At 35.6% G+C, this 23,902-nt stretch overlaps 1 protein-coding gene and 2 non-coding genes across 3 annotated transcripts; 1 reads left to right on the top strand and 2 right to left on the bottom strand.

Annotated features, from left to right (window-relative positions):
• Nucleotides 1-1,101: 1,101 nt before the first annotated feature.
• Nucleotides 1,102-2,052, bottom strand: LOC146921633 (F-box/kelch-repeat protein At3g06240-like). Its single transcript, XM_085711350.1, has one exon. The coding sequence runs from the start codon at nucleotides 2,050-2,052 to the stop codon at nucleotides 1,102-1,104; it is 951 nt and encodes a 316-aa protein (XP_085567476.1).
• Nucleotides 2,053-9,873: 7,821 nt separating this feature from the next.
• Nucleotides 9,874-9,980, top strand: LOC146921632 (small nucleolar RNA R71). Its single transcript, XR_015012947.1, has one exon. It is a non-coding gene; the product is annotated as a small nucleolar RNA R71 (small nucleolar RNA).
• Nucleotides 9,981-17,588: 7,608 nt separating this feature from the next.
• On the bottom strand, nucleotides 17,589-17,694 carry LOC146921631 (small nucleolar RNA R71). Its single transcript, XR_015013060.1, has one exon. It is a non-coding gene; the product is annotated as a small nucleolar RNA R71 (small nucleolar RNA).
• Between the last annotated feature and the right edge of the window lie 6,208 nt (nucleotides 17,695-23,902).

Below are 23,902 nucleotides of genomic sequence, written 5' to 3'. Positions count from 1 at the left end.
TTTCAAAGCACATAAAGGCAGAGGGGAAATGATCTTCACATAATTTATAGACTGTAATTTCTAAATTTCCATTAGTTAAAGTTAAATTGATAAATATGACATAAGTTTACTTGTTTCACATATAGTTCATTTAACCAAAGTACTTACTACCTAAGGAGGGAAGTAGATTTGAACCTGATGTTTTTATCTGTATTTAGACTATGTTCTTTAGCTTCCAAGCTTTGAACCATCTTAATAACATTTTTCAATCTAGCATGATTGACCATTTTTATACTTCAAATGGCTCATGTGAGGTTAAGTGTAGAGTAGGCCAAAAGGTTGTCAAAATCAGAATTTTACCTCAGGTCGTAAAATCACAATCAAAATTGAGGATTCTACCAAAACAAAAAGAATGCTAAATATATGTTATAAATTGCATCATATCATGTAGAGTCATTTATGACTATATGCAAATCGTAAAATCGCAATCAAAATTGAGGATTCACGTCTTTGTTTTCTTCTGAAGAATAAATTGATGTTCTAATCTTATGAGCTTCAAACCACAAACAGATTAATTAAGTTTAAACAGATTTTTACAAAAGCAAACGGAGTGCATAGATATTTCAAGCACAACGTATTAAACCTCAACAGATTTTTTTTTTTACATTAGATCACCACAAATTTCAAAAATATTAGCTATTTCTACCCAAAAAAAATAAAATATACACCACTCAATAAAGAGAATAGCTCATTCATACAATTGAAATAGAAACCAGAACAATATACCATTGAAATATCAAATGCTAAAAACTAATATCAAATGCTAAAAACTAATAAAGAGAATAATATGGGCAACTAACAAGCCGGTTCACAATAAGAAACTTCATAAAGTTCAACTTGGCAATGAAATATCAAATGCTAAAGACTAGACTCGTAAACCTTGAGGGTGAAAATTCCACACAAAGGCTACAAAAACAATTTCTCCAAACAGAAGAAGGTACTTCTCCTTTAACACCAATCTCCTCAATCACTCCGGTAGTTAAATCAAAACAAGCTAGTTGATCATCTACTTATTTTAACGAGTATATTTCCCTTCTTCCATACTATGATAGGATACATAATTCAAGTCAAAGGTCCAGTATCGACAAGTCTGACCCATGATTCTTTGACACCGAGTTCACCCAAAACTGATATGTGTAAAGACCTTCCATGATTAATCATCAAAGCAACTGACCCATTTAACACATCCATGTAAACATTATTAAAAGTAAAATTCATGTCTTCTAACGAGGGAAAAGGTGTAACAATGCACATCTCATTGCTCAAATGAAATGACACGACAACTATATCGAAGTAATCACTGTCATGTGCTATCTCCAACCAATGACAGACCCCATTTGAGTATACATCCCTACGAGCATATATTTCACTACGAGCTGGCATATAAAAATCTAGTTTCCTCCAGGAATCACTCTTTAGACTATATATCTCCCAAAAAGACTCCCCACTCTCCGCAACTGCCACATGTTGAATGAGTTTATAGTCATCCCTTGCTTGATCATAACCAAATCCATAAATCTGGCAGTCAGAAATAACCTCAGGTGGTAGAAGCTCAACAAGACTAGGAGGAATGACCTTAAATTTGTTGGTAGCAGGATTCCATAATATAGCCTTTCTAACGTGATTCTTAACACCATAGATACAAACAGTGTCTTTAACAGCACAATCAGAGCCTAAAATCTGAATAAAATCAAAATCAAGCAGTGGATTGATTAATGGAGGTTGACAACTGAATTGTTTTAGTTTCTTCTGAAACTTGTAATCCGAAAGAAAGTAAAAATTGAAACCATTAGAATATGGAGACTGGTTTAGAATGATGCAGGCATCGGAAACGAACATATTGATGAAACTAGGGTTTTCAAGCAAAAGAGACCATGACTTGCGAACGCAAGAGAAACGCTTGACAGATTTAATAGGAAGTTTGGAAAGAATAGAGATAGCAATGTCATCAACAATTTGGTTACCATTACTAACCTCGTCTGTGTTCTTCTTCTCAATTGTTGTTGGAGCCATTGATAGAAAGTAACGGATGCTCGAATCAGAGGGTAGGGTGAATGAAGTATGAACTCGTGTGCACAGTAACAAAAACCCTAGTTTCGCAGGAGATTCTAGAGAGAGAGAGACATATTTCAGGGAGAGAGAAGATTCGGAGTGTTTAGTTTGGTTTTTTTTATCTTCTTAAATCTATAGTATTCTATAGTATATATAAAAAAAATTACCTCTTTCAGCACACTTTTGGTTGGACTTTTCTTTCCAAAAATACCCTTAATTTTTAATTTTAATTTTAAATACAAATAACACATGTAACAAATAGATAATAATAAATTTAATTTAAGGAGAAAAGTGAAAACTGACACACAATTCCTTATGAGTGATTCTTACTGTAAACCAATTATAAAGTAACACGTGGATTACTAATCCATGTCACTAATCATCCCTGTTAACCCTCTTTTACATCCGTTAACCACATATCAAACTCACAAAAAACTAGCACAACAAAAACTCATATTACTTTTTTATTAGCCGATTTTATGTTGTACATCTATGATGTTCCCCTCAATACAACCGACAAAGATTGCCAAGTATTTTCATATCCCTTCCACAAAAAACAGTATTTCCATATTATTTTATTACTTCCACAAAAAACAGTATTTCTATATTATTTTATTATTATATTAATATAAGTTACTCTTCCTTAGCTTTTGATCAATTGTAACAAATATGAGCAAAAAATAATGGTAAAGATTGGACTTTAAATCCTCTAAAAAAATATTAGTAACGAACGTGAGCAAAAAATAACGTTAAAGATTGGACTTTAAATCATCTAAAAAAAATATTAGTAACAAATGTAAGCAAAAAATATTGTTAAAGATTGGACTTTAAATCCTCTAAAAGAAAGATTAGTAACAAACATGAGTAAAAAATAATGTTAAAGATTAGACTTTAAATCCTCTAAAAAAAGATTAGTAACAAACGTGAGCAAAAAATAATAATGTTAAAGATTCGACTTTAAATACTCTAAAAAAAGATTAGTAACAAACGTGAGCAAAAAATAATAATGTTAAAGATTGAACTTTAAATACTCTAAAAGAAGATTAGTAACAAACGTGAGCAAAAAATAATGTTAAAGATTGAACTTTAAATCTTCTGAAAAAAATATTATTAACAAACGTGGGCAAAATATAATGTTAAATATTGAACTTTAAGGCCCATTGAATTATTTTGAGCTTATGTGGGCTTATCTACTCCCATAAGCCTTTTTAAAGGTGTTTGGGTAAATAAATAAAAATAGCTTATCATAGTTTCATAAGCTGCTTATGTCATATTTTAATAAGCTTAAATTTTCAGCTTACCCTCCGGCTTAACAAGGAGCTAATGAATTTATGTAACCTCCTTCGATTCTCTCTGGATCCACTTTTTCGAAACATATATTTTAATTATAATTTTAGTTATCTTTGGCGGTCCATGAGTAACAAAATTGCTATATACTTATCTTAAGTAACACACGTAACTAAGATTTTTATTATTATTTTTTTTATGGAAGATTTTTATTATTTTTTTGTTACATAACAAAATGAAACTGAATAAAAAAACAAACTTAACTTGTCTTTTTTTTTTTTTGGTAACAAACTGTACACTGATATCTATATATATGGTAAGTTTATTTACACCTCTAATGTTAATTTTGTCTTATATGAATATTGATATTTTTTAAGGACGAATATTGATTATATAATTATAATTAATATATTATAATATTGTTTTTTACATCTTGATTAATTTTATTAAAAAAAATCTTGATAATTGTGGCTCGATTCTTTGATTTTTTTGTTAAATTAAAAATATTTAAAATTTCGATAATTACTTATGTAATGTCACATCCAAACACTTCAATTTATGTAAGTACTTTTTAGTGTACATATCCAAACATAAATTGCTTATCAAGTATAAGAGCTTATGATGTAAGCTCTAATGTTATAAGCCCTAATGCTATAAGCATCTATATAAGTTGTTTATCCAAACGCGACCTAAATCCTCTAAAAAAATATTAGTATCAAACGTGAGCAAAAAATAATGTTAAAGATTGGACTTTAAATCCTCTAAAATATGATTAGCACTATATTAAATATTAATTATCAATTAGTTTCCAGGAGAAGAATATAATTTGTTGTCATTTGACGAGGTTGAAGGGGATACTCATAACTTATATCAACATGAATTCCTAAACTCAATTGCTCAAGGAAGTATTGATAGGGCCAAACCGCAAGTGCACGGCCTATCGAAGTAATAGTAGTAAGTAGAGTTATCGTTCCGCTAGGGAGTTGGTCAATCCAATTAGCTTTTAGAAATTGATTAGAAGAGAAAGAAATAAGAAGTTGGAGAGTGCAGTTTTTGAAGGTAAATAACAATAATATTAAAAAGCCTTGGGATCATTGGTTCATCGTAATAACGAATCTTTTCACAAGCAAGCCTTAAACTTATAATTAAACGTTAATCCTAATTACTAAGGACAAGTTTCTCTTTAGCATATCACAGCTCCTCTCGAAGTCAGTGAGTGTATCCCTCCAACAACCCCACCTATTCTCATGGGTGATTGCCTTTGGGACCCTTGAAGATCGAAACTTTATGTGTCCCAAGGTTTGCTAGACTATTCTCATGTTTCGCAAACCTTGTCTAAATTCACTTGTTCGGATATCAAAGCTCCGCGTTCGCTTTATGAATTGATATCTGTGATGATGAATTAACCATTATCAAACCCTCCGCGTTCGCTTCCACAGTTTGATAATAATTAATTCATGTTAAAACGGTGAATTTAGATTAGGAATTAGGGTAACAATTAATTAGGGTTTAAGACTTGGCTTGATCCGGATTATGTCATTAGACTTATCCAACGATCCCAAGACAAAGAAGTCTACTCACTCATGTTCATCGTAGACATGGGGGAAGAAGAGAGAATGCGATAAAAGTAAATTGCGAAAGAAGAAAGTAAAACGAAATAAAGACTTTTATTGAAATAGCAATTGAAATAAACAAAGTAAAAGATGATTGTTTATGGTGGAGAGCTACTCTATTTATAGCTTTACAATTGACTTAGAAACTAAGCAACTAAAAGGATAAAACGGTAAAGCCGCAACAGGGTAACTTGGCCTTGAAGAAAAAGCAGCAAAAGTGGTTTCTGGGACGGGCACGGCCGTGCCACATGTTGGCACGGGCCGTGCCAAGCTTCTGGTAAGGGGAAATGTATTTTTGCCCCGTATCTTCGTATTCTTGCGCTGTATTTTGCTCCAGTCCTCTTTCTTTTGCTCCAAGGCACCTTCCACCATATATTTATTCCTAAAATAAAATAAAAGACAATTTGAAGTAAAATATTCTAAACTAAAATAAAATGCAATAAAATAAAATCAAATCTAAAATAAAACTAAACTAAATAAGGCAATAAATAATACTATCTATGACTCATCAAACTCCCCCACACTTGAATCTTTGCTTGTCCTCAAGCAAAAGGCAACAAACATAGTAGCAACAAAAGATTGATTATGGCAATATTAAGAACAATGTGTCTCTAGAGAAAGACTTTGTCTCAAGTACACTAATTACAATTTCAAATACTTCTCATGAACCTATTCTACCCAACATCAAGTCTCAAGTGAGTGTGTGTGTGTGTGCAGTCCAACCCTTTTCTTGCTCCTGTATAAGACAGATATTATGAGGAACAGGTTTTATCCTTAGTGCTAAAGTAACCGAGAAAAGTCCTTTCTTCATTTCATATAAGAGTGATGGGAATTCGAGTTTAAAAATTAAATTAGATATAACAATTAAGCACAAGGGGCTGCAGATGCTTAGGGGCTATCTATCCTCGTAGGAAGTCTTCTCGGATGTAATTGTCCTTTCCCCCTAGATTCAAAATCACCCTAAGCAGTGCTGCAGATTTATTATTTGTTTCATCTCCGCGTAGGAAGTCTTTTTGGATGTAATTGTCCTTTCCCCCTAGCATTGATGAATTAGTTTCGCTTTAAGTTCAAATTAAGGAGTCACCACCACAATTAGGAAGTTAGGATGTAATTGTCCTTTCCCCCTCATGTTGGTGCCATCCTCCCGCCCCATTTAACATTAACAAATTAAAGAGAATATAACAATTAAGAACAATTTGGTTAATTTTCCCACACAAACTTATACTAATTTTACTCTTAAGACTTTAAAGGGTCTAAGTTAACACTAAAGCTAGAACGTGTTCCTTAAAATACCTATTCATACATTTACTCAAGGATTGCAACCGGGTGCTTTTCTCATTGGAGAATTTCACAATAAAACATGATATGGGTATAGCAAGAACATAAGAAACACAAGAAACTATTTTCGTGTACAAGAAGCAACCTAAGTAAGAGACAAAACAAAAATTTTCATGCCATATTTACATTAAAAACAAGCTACTTAGTTATGCCTCTTGCTATAAAAACAAAACAAAAGAATAAAGTTCAAGGGAGTTTGGGAACACTACGACTCTAGACACTTTATTAGGCCCCCCCCCACACTTAGGGGAAGCATTGTCCTCAATGATTCAAAGAAAAAGAAATTAAAAGAGAAGAAGTAGAAGAAGAAGAAAGAAGGAGTAAAAGAAGAGTAGTAGAGAGAGAGAGAAGAAGGGAAGAGAGGAAGAGGAAAGCTCACAATTTATTGAGGTCCATATGGAGGACCTTGAAGTTGGAGGTGTTGCATCATCCGACGAAGCATCTCATTATTTTCATCATTGACACGGTTGCCCCTTTGAACTTCATTGCGAAGGCCGGAGATTTCAACACCTTGCCTTTGTTGCTCGGTGCTCATCCTCTCGATCTCATTATGGATCCATGTCCATCTTTGATTTTCATTAAGCTCACCGGCTGCATGGCCATGGTGCCCCTCTTGGTGCAAGTTAGCACCTTCTCCTTCATCATGGTGCAAGTTAGCACCCTCTGAAGGTACCTAAGTACGGGGTTGTGAATGTTGCTAGCTTTGTTGGCTCTAGGGACATAGTTATCAAGGCCGGTGATACGGTTCCAAAAGGCAGCTGGGTCATAGTTATCCGGTTTTAGACTCCCATTGATCATGAATATACCCCTCATTGACAAAACCTAAGGCTTCACAAAAGTGCTGAAGAGACATGTTATAATCAATGTTCAATAACCGGAAAACAACTCTATGATTAGGGTTATCAAAATTCAACTTATCTTTGGTAAAAACAAGTGAGCTTAAAAATTCATAAGTAAAATTCTCATAACCCCTCATAGGTGTTAGCATATCAGTCCAACCTAGCCTACCCATCAACCTAAAAACATCATCTCTAAGCCCTAGCACTTGCAAATCATAGGAATCAGGATATCTAGAGGGATGTAAGGTTTTAGAAGTAAGAATTTTGTACCTGTCCCTTTGTTTGTTGTCTTTGAACTGAATTCCATGATTCTTGACCTGTGTTTGCTTCTTTGGGGGAGGACCGGAAGAACTTGCTGGTTCCTTTCCACTTCTTCTTCTTGAAGCCATTTGACCTTGGTTGTGGTTGGTATGAAAGTTTGGGGTTTGGGAAGATTTTTGGTGGAAAGGATTGGTTTAGGATTGGGGTTGATGTTTAAGGAAGGTTTGTTGGTTTGGATGTGGAGATTGGTTAAGGTTTTGTGGTTTTTGGGTTAGGTTTTGAAAGATTAGGGTTTTGGTGAATTATGGGTTTGAATGGGTGAAGGGTGTTTTTGATTGGTGGTTTTTGTTTTGGATGAAGTTTGTGGTTGATTGGTGAAAGAATTGAGTGATTTGGTTAAGAATTGAGGGAGATATGAAGGTTTGAAGGTTTGAAGGTTATGGAGGTTTAGAGAGAAGTTTGAAAGATGAAAGAGGGTTGTGGTTTGTGAATGAGGAAGAAGGAAGAAAAATTTGATGTTATAGGGTGTGCAGAGATCGGGCACGGCCGTGCCACCCTTGGCACGGGCCGTGCCAACTTTCTGTGGCTCATGTCCCTTTTTTTGTTCACAAACCTGGCACGGCCGTGCCAGCTTCAGCACGGGCCGTGCCAACCTTCTGGTAAGGAGGGCTTCAAAAAATTTCAATTTCTTGATTTTTTTCGAATCACACTTGGACAATTACCTACAAAACAACTTAAAACAAAACAAAAGCAGTAAAATGCGTGGGTTGCCTCCCACGAAGCGCTCTTTTAATGTCATTAGCTTGACGGTTAGAAAGAGTCCTTAGAATGGATCAAAGATATCATATTGTGTAGATGACGCTATAAAACGTTCTTTCACAACATGATCGTTAAGCATGCAACAAGAGTAAAGAGCGGGACCTTTCATAACGTTTTCCAACTCAAATCCTACCATCTTATCACTCACTTGAAAGACTATCCTACCAAGTTTAACATCAATGAGAGCTCCCGCAGTTGCAAGGAAAGGTCTACCTAGGATTATAGGGACGTCATCGTCCTCTTCAATGTCAACGACTACAAAATCAGTGGGGATGTATATCCCCTCTATCTTAACAGGTATGTCCTCGACAAATCCTACAAGTTTCATGGTAGAACGATCAGCAATTTTTAATTCCATCTCGGTAGGTTTTAACTCTCCTATCCCTATCCTTTTAAGAAGAGACAAAGGCAGCAAACTAACACTAGCTCCTAAGTCACATAAGGCTTTGTTTATGGTTTCATTCCCAATTTCACATGGTATGGCAAAGCTACCTGGATCTCTAAGCTTAGGGGGTGCTTCTTGGATGATTGCACTAGTTTCCTTAGCCAAGGCTATCGTCTCATTATGCTCTATAGCCCTTTTCTTTGAAAAAATTTCCTTTAAAAACTTGGCATATAGAGGCATCCTACACAAAGCTTCAGCAAAGGGAAGTTTAATGCAAATCTTCCTAAGTATGTTAACAAATTTTTCAAACTTACCCTCTAGTTTAAGCTTATCAGGATTTAAGGGGGATGGAGTTTTGTTTTCTTCAAGTGGTTTTGCTTCTTCTATCACGACTTTATCACCTAAGGGCTTGACATTCTCTTTCCCAATGTTTTTAACCTTAGCAAAAGTTTCGCCTAACTTACTACCCCTAAAAGATATGACATTAACTTGGGCTTTGGGGTTGGCTTCGGTTTGACCAGGAAAGACTCCCGGTGTTTGGGAAGATGTAGCCACTTGTTGGGCTATTTGGGCGATTTGTGTTTCAAGCATTTTAGAGTGAGTAGCAATAGAATCAACCTTGGTATTGAGCTTGGAAAGAGAATCATTCAGAAATCCAGTTTGGTTTTTGAGTTCTTGAAGTTGTTTGTTTTGGTTGGCAATAGAGTTTTCCAACAAAATTTCCAAATTGGATTTTTGAGTGAATCTTTGGTTGTTTGCGTAACCGGGTGGTGCTACTTGTCCATAGGGATTTTGGTTTTTATAAAAATTTTGATTTTGTCGCATCCCTTGGTTGTATTGAGCATAATTCATTTGCTCAACACCATTAATAGCACTACCTAGTTGGCAATCAACACCAGCATGACCAGCTATACCACATATTTCACAAGAAGGAGTAGATGCAGAATTGATAGCACTAACATTGAATTTTTCAAGTTTTTCAGTTAGTGTATCAATTTTAGAAGCAAGGTGATCATAGTTAGAGACTTCGTGTATACCTGCCTCCTTTTTGGAGGGTGAAGAACTAGAGATGGCTCTCTCGTCGGTCCATTTGTAATGATTCTGAGCCATGTCTTCAATTAGGGCATACGCTTCCGTGTAGTTCTTGTTCATAAGTGCCCCACCTGCAGCTGCATCAACAGACATCTTAGTGGTATAAGACAAGCCATTATAAAAAGTGTGGACTATAAGCCACTTCTCTAGGCCATGGTGGGGACAAAGTCTTAGCATTTCTTTGAAACGCTCCCACGCCTCATAGAGAGATTCCCCATCTTTTTGGTTGAACCGCGTGATTTGGTCTCTAAGTTTAGCGGTTTTAGATGGTGGAAAGAAACGGGCAAGGAATGCTTGCCTCATCTGATCCCATGAAGTAATGGAACCGACTTCGAGGGAATGGAACCAAGCGCTAGCTCTATCCCTTAAGGAGAAGGGAAAGAGATGAAGTCTTACGGCCTCTTGGTTCTCCTTCATGGTTCCACTAATTCGTAGGAAAACAGAGATGTGAAGATTGGGATCCTCAGTGGGGGATCCCGAGAATTGGTTTTGCTGCACCAAGTTAAGTAGGGCAGGCTTTATTTCGAAATTGTCATCCTCAACCGTTGGGTACACAATAACAGCTTGTGGCTCAGCCGTAGACGGCGTTGCGTACTCTTTGAGAGTGCGATTGGCCATTGCGGTGTTATTTTGTGCGTCTCTCCTTCGTCTATGCAAATACCTTTCGATCTCGTTGATTATTACAACTCGATTTCTGGTTTTTCGCATAAGAATTTGAGAACCCAAGAAGTTAGTGATAACAGAAAAATAAAAATAAAAATAAAAACAGAAAAAGAAAGCGAAGAAGAGAGAATTCTAATCACTAAGAAAAAGCTAATTAAATTAGTTAACTCCCCGGCAACGGCGCCAAAAACTTGATAGGGCCAAACCGCAAGTGCACGGCCTATCGAAGTAATAGTAGTAAGTAGAGTTATCGTTCCGCTAGGGAGTTGGTCAATCCAATTAGCTTTTAGAAATTGATTAGAAGAGAAAGAAATAAGAAGTTGGAGAGTGCAGTTTTTGAAGGTAAATAACAATAATATTAAAAAGCCTTGGGATCATTGGTTCATCGTAATAACGAATCTTTTCACAAGCAAGCCTTAAACTTATAATTAAACGTTAATCCTAATTACTAAGGACAAGTTTCTCTTTAGCATATCACAGCTCCTCTCGAAGTCAGTGAGTGTATCCCTCCAACAACCACACCTATTCTCATGGGTGATTGCCTTTGGGACCCTTGAAGATCGAAACTTTATGTGTCCCAAGGTTTGCTAGACTATTCTCATGTTTCGCAAACCTTGTCTAAATTCACTTGTTCGGATATCAAAGCTCCGCGTTCGCTTTATGAATTGATATCTGTGATGATGAATTAACCATTATCAAACCCTCCGCGTTCGCTTCCACAGTTTGATAATAATTAATTCATGTTAAAACGGTGAATTTAGATTAGGAATTAGGGTAACAATTAATTAGGGTTTAAGACTTGGCTTGATCCGTATTACGTCATTAGACTTATCCAACGATCCCAAGACAAAGAAGTCTACTCACTCATGTTCATCGTAGACATGGGGGAAGAAGAGAGAATGCGATAAAAGTAAATTGCGAAAGAAGAAAGTAAAACGAAATAAAGACTTTTATTGAAATAGCAATTGAAATAAACAAAGTAAAAGATGATTGTTTATGGTGGAGAGCTACTCTATTTATAGCTTTACAATTGACTTAGAAACTAAGCAACTAAAAGGATAAAACGGTAAAGCCGCAACAGGGTAACTTGGCCTTGAAGAAAAAGCAGCAAAAGTGGTTTCTGGGACGGGCACGGCCGTGCCACATGTTGGCACGGGCCGTGCCAAGCTTCTGGTAAGGGGAAATGTATTTTTGCCCCGTATCTTCGTATTCTTGCGCTGTATTTTGCTCCAGTCCTCTTTCTTTTGCTCCAAGGCACCTTCCACCATATATTTATTCCTAAAATAAAATAAAAGACAATTTGAAGTAAAATATTCTAAACTAAAATAAAATGCAATAAAATAAAATCAAATCTAAAATAAAACTAAACTAAATAAGGCAATAAATAATACTATCTATAACTCATCAAGTATCCCACCACATATTTTAAAGGTAAAAAAAGGTGCACATTTGATGTTGTTTTGAAACATAGACACTAGATATGACCTGTGTAATTGGACACAATTGTTATGTCGAGGTTTAATTAAGAATATGTTGGATGTGGAAATCCTAACAGAAAGCAATGCTGGAAAATAACATTCTTGCCCAAAATTAAATTAAAAATAAATGTGAGTTGAGGACTTCCCTTTGTGCTTAGTAGAAAACAGTTTCCCGTTAGACTATGTTTTGCTTCTACCATAAATAAGTCACAAGGGCAGACCATTCCCAATGTCGGAATCTATCCACCGCGACATGTTTTCAGCCATGGTCAATTATATGTAGCTTTATCAAGAAGAGTTTCTCAAAATTCAACAAAAGTTCTCATTAAAGAAGGGAAAATAGAAGAAGAAGATTGAGACGAAAAATGTAATTTTTAAAGATATTCTTTTATCGTAATCATAACAATGTTTCTTTTACATAACATGTCATTTATACATTTATGTTATGATGTTACTAATTACTATTAAAATAAACAATAAATGATCATTATTTTATCTTAATTTTATATGCACGCAAACTAAAATATGTTGAGTTCAAAAATAATTTTGTTATATGTCTTGACAATATTTTGTTTATAAATCAATATATCAATAATTTCCATTAGTATTTTAAAATTTTAATCAAAACTATTCAAACAAATATAATAAAATAATCATATACGTTAGTGCAGTAGAAAGAGCGGACAGACGGACACGATAGTGTCCGTCTTTCCGCTAGTTAATAATAATAGCTATTTATAGAAAATAAAGCTTGAGAATGAAGCAGAGTTTGAAAGAAGAGAGGGAACGCACGGAACGGAATGAAGGAAACAAACACCTAATTGGATTTGATTTGACTAGGTAGGGATAAGAATAAGCCTTTTTTTTCTACGACAAAAAAAAAAGAAGCCTTTTTTTTCATAAATAGATAAGGTTTAGGTTTTTTTAAAAGTCTATTTAGTTTAAAAAGTCATATTATAGACTATTAAATTATTTTATCAAGCCTATTAGATCGGAGTATTTAAATAAACACGAGTAATATTATTTATTATTATATTATATTTTATACTTTGAATTAAATTATAATTTTGTTAACTTTTACAGCAATTTAGATCGGAGTATTTAAATAAACACGAGTAATATTATTTATTATTATATTATATTATATACTTTGAATTAAATTATAATTTTGTTAGCTTTTACAACAATTTAAGTTTATTAATCTACATTAATTTTTTGCATATTTAAATGTATTATTATAAACTCTAATTGAAATGTGATATAATATATAGAAAAGTTCTATAAAAATCCATGTTAAGAGAATTTAATCTTGTAATATCCTGCCTGTCAGTATCGGAATATTACCAGTCGATCGTGCCAGAGGATTAAATTTAAGGAAAGTAAGTATGGAGAATATTTATTACGCTATGTCAGTTTAATACGGACAAAGTATCAGTGCCGTGTCAAACACGCTTAAGGCAAGGGCAATTTGGCAATTGCGCACCAAAGAAGATATTTATTTGGATTGGCCCCAAAAGTATCTCATTTCACTCATTCTTTCTCTCTCTAGTTGTTGGCAAAGATTTTCTTCTCCCTCCCTCTCATCTCACACGCCCTATTCCTCTCTTTTCTCTACTAATCCTTTCCAAAGCTTCTTCCTTTCATGGCAAGCTTCTAGATTAGGTTCTCTCATGATCTTTTGAGTTTAAGGAAACTTGGATCTTGTTTGATCTCTCTCTCTATTTATCCTCTCAAGAAAAGATTCAAAATCTAGGGTTTGGTTTTGATAAGAGGCTATGGCTATAGATTGTTGTCTTGGAGCTCATGTTGAGCATGCTTCATGGAGTTGGTGAACCAAGCAAGAAACAACAATGGATTTGAATGGAGGCTTGAATTTATTTTGGAAGAAATAGTTAGGGTTTGATTCTTGGTAAGGTCAAAGATGATTCAAGTATGGTTTCTTCATGGTTATGGATCAAGATGCTTAGGTTGCAAGAAAGAACAACAAGTTTGAGTGGTTTGGGCAAAGGAAACAAGAGACCAAGAGCTAGGGTTTTGGCATGCTTGAGCTTAGGACTTGGAGCTTCTATGAGAAACTTGATTAGGTGAGTTCCTTAGATAGTTTCCCACCCTTTGGGATTATGTGATTCTCTTGTAATATTAATATGCATTCTAAGGTTTTAAAGTATAAGATTAGTTGCCCTTTTCTTACCATGCTTGCTATACTTGTGTATACTTGTTCCATGATTGTTTTACAGGTTTCTAATGATCCTAAGGGTCATATAGCACTTGAAGATGCTTGGTTTGAGGTTTTTAAGTCAAAAATATCAATTTTGAGGTTGCAGGACTGTCACAACTCGCCACGGCGAGCAAATTGCTCGCTAGGCGAGCTAGAAGGCAGAACAGGGGGTCCTGCTCGCCCCCAACTCGCCATGGCGAGTAAGATCTCGCCTCCCACACCAATTCACTCACCTAGGCGAGCAACACAGTGGGGAAACCCATTGTTTTGTTCGCCTCAGGTCGTTTCGGCGTTTCGCGAGCGGTTTTTCTTGTGCAGTCTTTTTAAGAAAAATAAACCCCTCAACCCAAGATCCTAATTGTTAAAGTTGAAAAGGAGACTTTCTTATAAATGAAACAAGTATTTGGCAAGTAGGGTAAATCATGGTAAATGAGAGATAGTACGAAAGAATCGGGTAGCAAGATAAGCATTCGGGGAGGGAATGAAGTAGAGCCTTGACATAGCTTGTCAAGAAATAGAATAGTTAGTAAAGAATAGAATGCTAGACATGAGAGGTATGCTTGATTAGTTGCGGTGTTATATAAGTATCATCTTCGCATAAGAGTTAAGTGTCATACGAGTATGGCAAGACGTGAATCGATTTCATATCCCTTCACGAAGTGAGTTATGCAAGCATATAAGTTTACCTCTAGTGGGATCGTTTAAGGATCTGAGGTATAAGAGTTAGTATGTGTAGGTTTAACCTTCATACATGCATGAGACTAAGATTTTAAGGTGTCGTGTCTTTGGTATTCCTTCCAAGGTTGGATATAAAAGGTTCTCCAAGGGGAACGGGGTAAGCCGTAAGGGACCCGCACGTCACTAAGGGAGTCCGGTACGCCCTTGTTAGGCCTTTTACCAGTAGTAAGGGATTAACTTCTGGGGTTACTCCACCCGGGACTAATCCGTAAAATGAACTCAGATAAGTTGTTTGTTACACGCTAACATAATCAATGAAGCTGACTATGCATATTGTTCATACATTCATATGGTATGTCATAGAGCCTTGACGTAGATTGTCAAGAACAAGTAGAGACTTGGCGTACATCGTCAAGAAGTAGTAAGATAGCAAGAATCACTATTGTGATAAGAGATGATAGGTTGTAGATACAACATATTAAACAAGTAGAAGCAAGTATAGAAAGATATGCCGATGACGATCTTAGGTTTCCCCTAATCGTCCGGTTTAGAATCGTGTCATGATTATGATAAGCATAGGCCTCGATACATAGAGCGTATTCTTGGCATTGCGGTTTTAGTTTCCCCTTAACCGCCATGACATGTATAAGAAGAGAAGCCTATAACAAGTTAAGAATATTATGACGGCCCTAGCAAGCACAGCCATCTAAGTAAGCAAGTCCCCACACACGTATAATCAACCGGCAGGTTGTATTGTAGACACGTGGTGACCGTAGGTTTTCCCCATGGTTGCCTATAGCCTAGGGTTAGGTGGAACTCACTGAGACATTATGTCTCATCCCAATCCTTATTTGTTTCAGATATCAGGATGGTTTAGCAAGCTATTAGCCGGATGGATGTTTCAGCAAGTGTTCGTTTGTACCAGCTGCAGCATGATATGGATGGTCAAGGATGCATTTATCATATTTTAGAAAAGTTGAGTTGTAATCTTATTGTACGAACGCATTTGTTGTATATGATGACATACTGTCATTATGTAATTTTTAGGACTTATTGTGACATTTTGATAGAGTTCTCATGCAATTTATACTGTTCTGGAGTGCAAAAAGCTGAAATATTGAAGTCTGTTTGAAGCAAATCGCGCCACGCCAATTTCAAGTTGTGCTGCGATTTTGGAAGCAAAATTTCATCTTCCCTGTTTTAATGAAATCGCGGCACGCCAATATATAGGCGCGGCGCGATTTTGACGGGTCAGGCCCATGACTTCTATAAATACTGCACTCAATCTGAAGAACAAGGGTTACGACTTTGGAGAGCAAAGTGCGATTTTGAGACATCAGAGACGGCTAGAAGGGCGATTTCTTCAACCTTTTACCAATTCATGTATGTTTTAATTATTTCATTGATTATGCTATTTGTAAACTCGATTATGAGTAGCTAAATCTCTTAGAGATTAGATCCGAGATGAATCTTTGTGACCCTGATTGACACATGTTGCTGTGAAACTCTATTTTGTTTATGAATTCAATTCTAGTTTATTCAATTCAATTGTTCTTAATGCTTTTTATATCTTGATCACATATAACTTGATTTTGTGAGAACGAATGACCACTGACCATGGCTTTCGACTTAGACCTAATTGAATTGTTCTAATAAACAGGGTTAGTCTAGGAATAGATAATCGTTTGTTAGTGATAATAGGTTAACATTCGGTAAAACCTTCAAGAATTATTAGACCACCTAAGGAATTAGGGGCTGTAGTTTAAGAAGAGGTCCTAACTCAAGGGATTGATTAGGGCTATTTTGTTAATCATTGTAAATTAGAAGAGGATTCATAACAAATAGGTGCAGTAGACCAATTAGGGGAACTTAGAGGATTCGAAGGATCTGATCTCATCTCTCTCATATTTTCTTAATCAAATCTTTATTTTCTGTTACTTTGATTTAATTAAAATCAAACCAAATCTACCGCCTAGTGGCAAATCAAAATAAACTTTTATACATCCTATTCTTATAACGCGATTGAATTATTGAAGTTAAAAACAGTCCTCGTGGGATTGATATTTTTACTACTTCGATAGTATTTGGTGCACTTGCCAAACGTCTATCAAGTTTTTGGCGCCGCTGCCGGGGACTGTTGATTTATTTCAACAAGGCAATTACGTTATAATTTAGGATTTCTGCAATTTAATTTTCTGTTTTTAATTTTTATTTTTCTGTTTTAGTATTCATTTGATTACTTTGCGTTGTGCAGTGCTACTAAGGTATTTTGCTGTTTATGCGAGGTAAGGTGAGCTCCGACGATCTCGAATTCAATCCAGAAATTGAAAGGACTGCTAGAGCACTCCGGAAAACTGTCCGGTCGCAAAGGTTGGCTCGTTCTATTCCACCGGGTGTTCGAGAACAAATACCGGAGCCACTCTCAACTGAATCTGAAACTATGGGAGACCCTGCACCAAGACCAAAGCTAGGAGATTATGGGTTAGCAACTCATCGCGGTCAACTGACCCACACTTTTCAACCAGCTAACCCCGTTGCTTTCGACATCAAGACAACTGTCCTCAACGGTTTGAGGGACAAGCAATTCGATGGGACTGAAGCTATGAGTCCTCATGAACACTTGAGCCGCTTTGCTGAAACTTGCGAGTTTTGTGTGCAACCAGCCACCGTGACTGAAGCACAAAAGAAACTAAGGCTATTTCCTTTCACCTTGACGGGAAGAGCAAAAGATTGGTTGCTAACAATACCAAACGGGACTGTCCAAACATGGGAAGAGTTAGAGCTGAAGTTCCTTTGAGAAATATTTCCTTATGTCTAAATATTGGGAAAAGAAGATGGAGATCTCTAACTTCAAGCAAGGAGAAGGTGAATCATTGTATGATGCTTGGGAGCGATTCAATTTGCTTCTTAAGAGATGCCCTAATCATGAGTTCACCGAGAAACAATACCTCCAAATCTTCACTGAGGGGATAACACCAAACACTAGGATGTTCTTAGATGCTTCCACGGGAGGTAGTCTTAAGAGAAAAACTGATCATGAAGTCCAAGCTTTAATAGAAAACATGGCTGGAAATGAGTATCGTGCTGAAGCTAAAAAGAAGGAAAGAGGAGTGTTTGGGGTGAGTGAACAAACTGCTATCCTTGCTAACCAAGCAGCTATGAACAAACAAATCGAGGCTCTAACTAAGGAGTTTCAAGGCTTCACTTTGGCTCACAAGCAACAACAAGTAGCTGCAATTAAGTGTGACTTATGTGGTGAAGAAGATCCCAATGGTGAATGTGTACCAGAAGGGTCTAGTGAAGAAGCTAACTACATGGGAGGATATCAAAGGCAAAATCAATACTACACTCCAGGAATCAACAAGCATCCCAATCTAAGCTACTCAAATAACAACGCTTTGAATTATCAAATGCTTGCTCCTCCACAACAACAACAAAGAAAGCCATCAGCTCTTGAGGAAACTATGATGAAATTCATGAAGATGACTCAAGGCAACTTTGAAGAGATGAAGAAGAGTCAAGAAGCTGAAAGAAAGAACAATGAAGCTTCCAGGAAGATGCTTGAAACTCAGTTGGGGCAATTAGCTAAGCAATTGGCTGAACAAAACAAAGGCGGATTCTCAGGTAACACTAAAGACAACCATAAGAATGAGTCTTGTAATGTTATTGAATTGAGGAGAAAAAAGGTTTTGACACCTTTAGTTCCAAAAGCTCCAAAAAAAGGTGGATGATGTAGTAGTTGAGGAGGAAGAAGATGATGTAGTAGTTGAAAAGAGTAATGAGGGTGTAGTTGAAAATGAAAATGATCGTGGAGTAGTTGAAAATGAAAGGAAGAAAAAAATAGAGGGAGAAAAAAGTGAGAAGTTAATTGATGAGGATTCAATCTTGAGGAAGTCGAAGAGTCAAATCTTGAAAGATGGAGATAAACCACAAGTTGTTCCATCATATGTGAAACTTCCATACCCTCACCTTTCAAAGAAGAAAGAAAAGGATGAAGGTCAATTCAAGAAGTTCATGCAACTTTTCTCACAACTTCAGGTGAATATTCCTTTCGGTGAAGCTCTCGATCAAATGCCATTGTATGCTAAGTTCATGAAAGACTTGTTAACTAAAAGAAGAAAGCCTAAGGATGATGAGAACATAGCACTTTCTGAGAATTGAAGTGCTATTCTTCAAAAGAAGCTGCCACCTAAGCTGAAGGATCCTGGAGCTTTCACTATCCCTTGTTCCATTGGACCAGTAGACATTGGTAGAGCTTTATGTGACTTGGGAGCAAGTATAAATTTGATGCCTCTTTCAATGATGAAGAAGCTTAAGTGTGGGGAACCAAAACCAACAAGAATGACCATTACTTTAGCTGATCGGTCAATCTCCTATCCTTTCAGTGTGCTTGAAGATGTGCTAGTCAATGTTAATGACTTGGTGTTTCCAGCAGATTTTGTGATCTTAGACATGGCTGAAGATGAAGAAATGCCACTCATTCTAGGAAGACCTTTCCTTGCAACTGGTCGTGCTTTGATTGATGTTGAACGTGGAGAGCTAATGTTGAGATTCCATAAGGAGCATGTAGTTTTCAATATCTTTGAGGCAATGAAGCACCAAGATGAGAATCCCAAGTGTTACCAGATTGACGTTGTCGAAGATAACTCTCTTGAATCTCAACCTATTCAACCTATGGAAGGAGAAATTGTTAAGTCAAAAAAAGTGGTTGAAGATGTTGGGGTGAAAGAGTGTGTTAAGCAACTTGGAGTAGGCACAGATCAAATGCATCAACAATCATCAGAAGACATCATTGACAATAAGTATGGGGGATTGGGAACTTGGAACAACATGCCTAAGACTACTTTCACTAATCCTTGTGGTGTGTTTGCTTATAAGAAGATCCCCTTTGGAATGCGTAATGGGCCGGCTACTTTTCAATGGTGTATGATTTCAATTCTCTCTGATACGATAGAAAGAGTTAGGAGGTACTGTGACAAAGAGTTGGCAAGGAACGAACCTTTTGATAAAACTGTGGATCTAAGGAAAGCTGGTGCACAAGGAACTTTCAAGGGTGAGGAACAAAAGCTGAAACTGCACCGAGAAGGTGGACTCCCAAACAATGAAGAGGGAGAGACGTCAAATGATCCTTAGGGATCGTCATCAGTCAAGCTAGTGACGGTAAAGAAGCGCTGAGTGGGAGGCAACCCACTAGATTTAAATTGTTTTCGATTCATGTTGTTTTTATTTTCCCTTCAATGTCAAAAGTCCGTAAACAACTTATTTCCCTATTGTAATTGCTCCTGCACTTGTTTAATTAATGAATTTGTTTTGTTTCATGTGACCTATTCCAGTTTAGTAACAGTTGTTTGATGAAACGGTATTCCAAAAGTTCTAAAGGAGGGGTGACTTGATTCAAAGGCGAAGTGTATGGCGTTGCTAGGTAGTCACATACTCCCAGAAATCTCAGCCAGAAGGTTCATTGCCAAATTTTGTTTTTCAATTTACTTATATTTAGATTAGTTTTCCATGCAACTACATTTCTAGAACTTGCATTGTTTCTCTATTATTGATTGGTTTTTGTTAATTACACACTGAGGCAAAAGTGCTTGGTCCTGTGAGCCTTTTTGAAGCCTACCCTGTTTTAATTTGTTGAATTTATCCTTTCTTAACCAATTGTGAGCCGGTAGGATTATAACTTTTTGTTCGGTGACAAACTACATTACAAGCCTAGAGACTTTTAGGACTTGTCCCTTAATGTATTTTCTGAGTTAAGGCATTGTAGAATGTTGCTAAAGATTAAGTTTGGGGTTGCTATTAGAATTTGCAACCAACTAAGTTTGGGGTGGGGGTACTAGAGAATAAGAGAACAAAAATGAAAGAAATATGAAATTGTCATGCAAAATATACACAAAAATGGTGTATGAAAAAAAAAATGAAAATGAATGCTGAAAAAGGGACAAAACATTGAAAATCCGAGTAACTTCAAACTCGATTGTCCCTAAATGTTAAAAATATTCTCTAGTACCTTTGCATTGATTGTTATTCCACAAGGTGAATGATTGAAAGATTGAATTTTGTGTTTTAACTTCCGTAGGAATGCCTAACTCAAATTTTGTGTAGCCTACTTATCCAAATATATCCCACCTTTCACCTAAGCCCCGTTATAACCCTAAAGACCTCAAAAGTGTGTAATGATATTGACTTTGATTGATGTTTAGAAACTTTTCAAGCGTATGGTAATATGTAGACCTGCATGTCGACTGGTAGAACCCTATTTCAATTTGATTCGAGGAGTTGTGAATTGGTGGATGCGAACAAGTCAAACTAGCTCATCTTTAGCTAGAAGGAGAATGAACTTTTGGGTACTATCATTTTGTCAGGTAACTGTTATTTTACTGTCGTTTGTCACTGTTGCAAGCAAATTCCTTGAGGACAAGGAATGGTTTAAGTTTGGGGTTGTGATGACATATTGTCATTACGTAATTTTTAGGACTTATTGTGACATTTTGATAGAGTTCTCATGCAATTTATACTGTTCTGGAGTGCAAAAAGCTGAAATATTGAAGTCTGTTTGAAGCAAATCGCGCCACACCAATTTCAAGTTGTGCTGCGATTTTGGAAGCAAAATTTCATCTTCCTTGTTTTAATGAAATCGCGGCACGCCAATATATAGGCGCGGCGCGATTTTGACGGGCCAGGCCCATGACTTCTATAAATACTGCACTCAATCTGAAGAACAAGGGTTACGACTTTGGAGAGCAAAGTGCGATTTTGAGACATCAGAGACGGCTAGAAGGGCGATTTCTTCAACCTTTTACCAATTCATGTATGTTTTAATTATTTCATTGATTATGCTATTTGTAAACTCGATTATGAGTAGCTAAATCTCTTAGAGATTAGATCCGAGATGAATCTTTGTGACCCTAATTGACACATGTTGCTGTGAAACTTTATTTTGTTTATGAATTCAATTCTAGTTTATTCAATTCAATTGTTCTTAATGCTTTTTATATCTTGATCACATATAACTTGATTTTGTGAGAACGAATGACCACGGACCATGGCTTTCGACTTAGACCTAATTGAATTGTTCTAATAAACAGGGTTAGTCTAGGAATAGATAATCGTTTGTTAGTGATAATAGGTTAACGTTCGGTAAAACCTTCAAGAATTATTAGACCACCTAAGGAATTAGGGGTTGTAGTTTAAGAAGAGGGTCCTAACTCAAGGGATTGATTAGGGCTATTTTGTTAATCATCGTAAATTAGAAGAGGATTCATAACAAATAGTTGCAGTAGACCAATTAGGGGAACTTAGAGGATTCGAAGGATCTGATCTCATCTCTCTCATATTTTCTTAATCAAATCTTTATTTTCTGTTACTTGATTTAATTAAAATCAAACCAAATCTACCGCCTAGTGGCAAATGAAAATAAACTTTTATACATCCAATTCTTATAACGCGATTGAATTATTGAAGTTAAAAACAGTCCTCGTGGGATCGATATTTTTACTACTTCGATAGTATTTGGTGCACTTGCCAAACGTCTATCAGTATACGATATTCATTCGAAGTTTTTTTATGTTGTAAATTTTAATGTATCCAGTACTAAACTAAAACACATGCTAGACTTTCTAGATACGTCTAGTATGGGTGTTACAAATCTCTTCCAAAAAAAAAGAGAATTTAATCTCATTGATTTATTAGTTTTCTAGTCTATTTAACCTTAGAACACACTACTTATTTAAGAATGTGAATTTCATATTTCTACTGAATAAGACTGAGTTCACTCAGATTTAAAGAGAGACTTGTGTCCCATGTATTCTTGTTGGGAAATACGACACCACTGAAGGAATTGAAAAACTATTTCAATAAGAAAACAATAATCTCGTGGTGATATAAGCACATAATCCCCAGACTTTCCATGAGTTTTATTTAGAGTACAAATTTATTCATGAAACAACTGCATCTTATTATCCTTAAATGAACGGTAAAGCAGAAAAGAAAAAATTAGAATCTTTACCGAGGCAGTTGTTTAAATCATGCTTAATTTTGGTATTATATCTCATTGGTGAATGCACTTTTATTAATTGTTTGATATGTGCTAAATAGAATACTCAAGTCTAAGAACAAAATTTCTACTTATGAAGTTTTGACAAAAAGACAACTCAACTTGTCTTATTTTTTAACTTGGGATTGTCTAACACAAGTTCGGATTTTGAACCCCAAGAAAGTTAAACTCACTAGTAGAGCCTATGAATGTGTATTCATTTGGTATGTTATAATTAGTGACGCATATAGGTTTTATGACCTAAATGCAAAAGTGATCACAAAATTTAAAGATATTGATTTCTATGTAAATAATTATATATTGATATATATTTTATTATTTGTAAGTGATAAATTAAATAGTTAATTTATTCACAATTAGAAAGTTCTTGTGAGCTTAGGTCAAATGGTGACAATACAATACATTATATATGCAAGGTCCGGGGTTCAAATCCCGACCACCACAAAAAAAAAATCATTAATAGAAAGTGCTTTCTTAGTCCTCAAGTTTTGCTAGTCCTCAAGTTTTGCTAAAATATTTTGAAACGTAATCTAGAATATTTTGGAACACAATCTGAAATATTTTGTTAGACAATCTAATATATTTTAGTGCATGATCTGAAATATATTTTGATGGTCAATAATATATTTCTGTACTGAAAAATATATTTTTGTACTCAATATAATATATTTTGGCACTCAATTGAGATATTTTTATACTATATCTAATATGTGAATTACAGTTTATCTGCTTATTAGTTGTGAAATTTCTCTATAAATGGAGAACTTACATAATGCATTCCATACACCAAAGAGTTATATTGAATTGCCGGTAACTCTTTCTCTCTTCTCCCTCCAGCTTGTGTTAATGAACTATTCTTCTCTTCATCTCCTTTTTTCCGTCTCTTCGGAATTAAGAGTGTTCTTAAGACCACGGTCCCTTTTCGGTATTTTGTCCATTCGAAATTAAGAATATCTTAAGAGCATAGTCCATTTGATAATTAATGTCCCTTCAAAATAAGTAATATTTAAATTGATCATAGTCCTTTTTTTTTTGGTATAATAAGAATGATCTTAAACATATATATTCTTCTTCAATTCATGGAGAA

The sequence above is a fragment of the Medicago sativa genome, chromosome 5, assembly GCF_051527215.1.
Source record: "Medicago sativa cultivar Bolivia chromosome 5, Bolivia_mono, whole genome shotgun sequence".
NCBI lineage: Eukaryota > Viridiplantae > Streptophyta > Magnoliopsida > Fabales > Fabaceae > Medicago > Medicago sativa.
The sequence above is the reverse complement of the archived record's forward strand: the minus strand, read 5'-3'. Positions and strand labels throughout refer to the sequence as shown.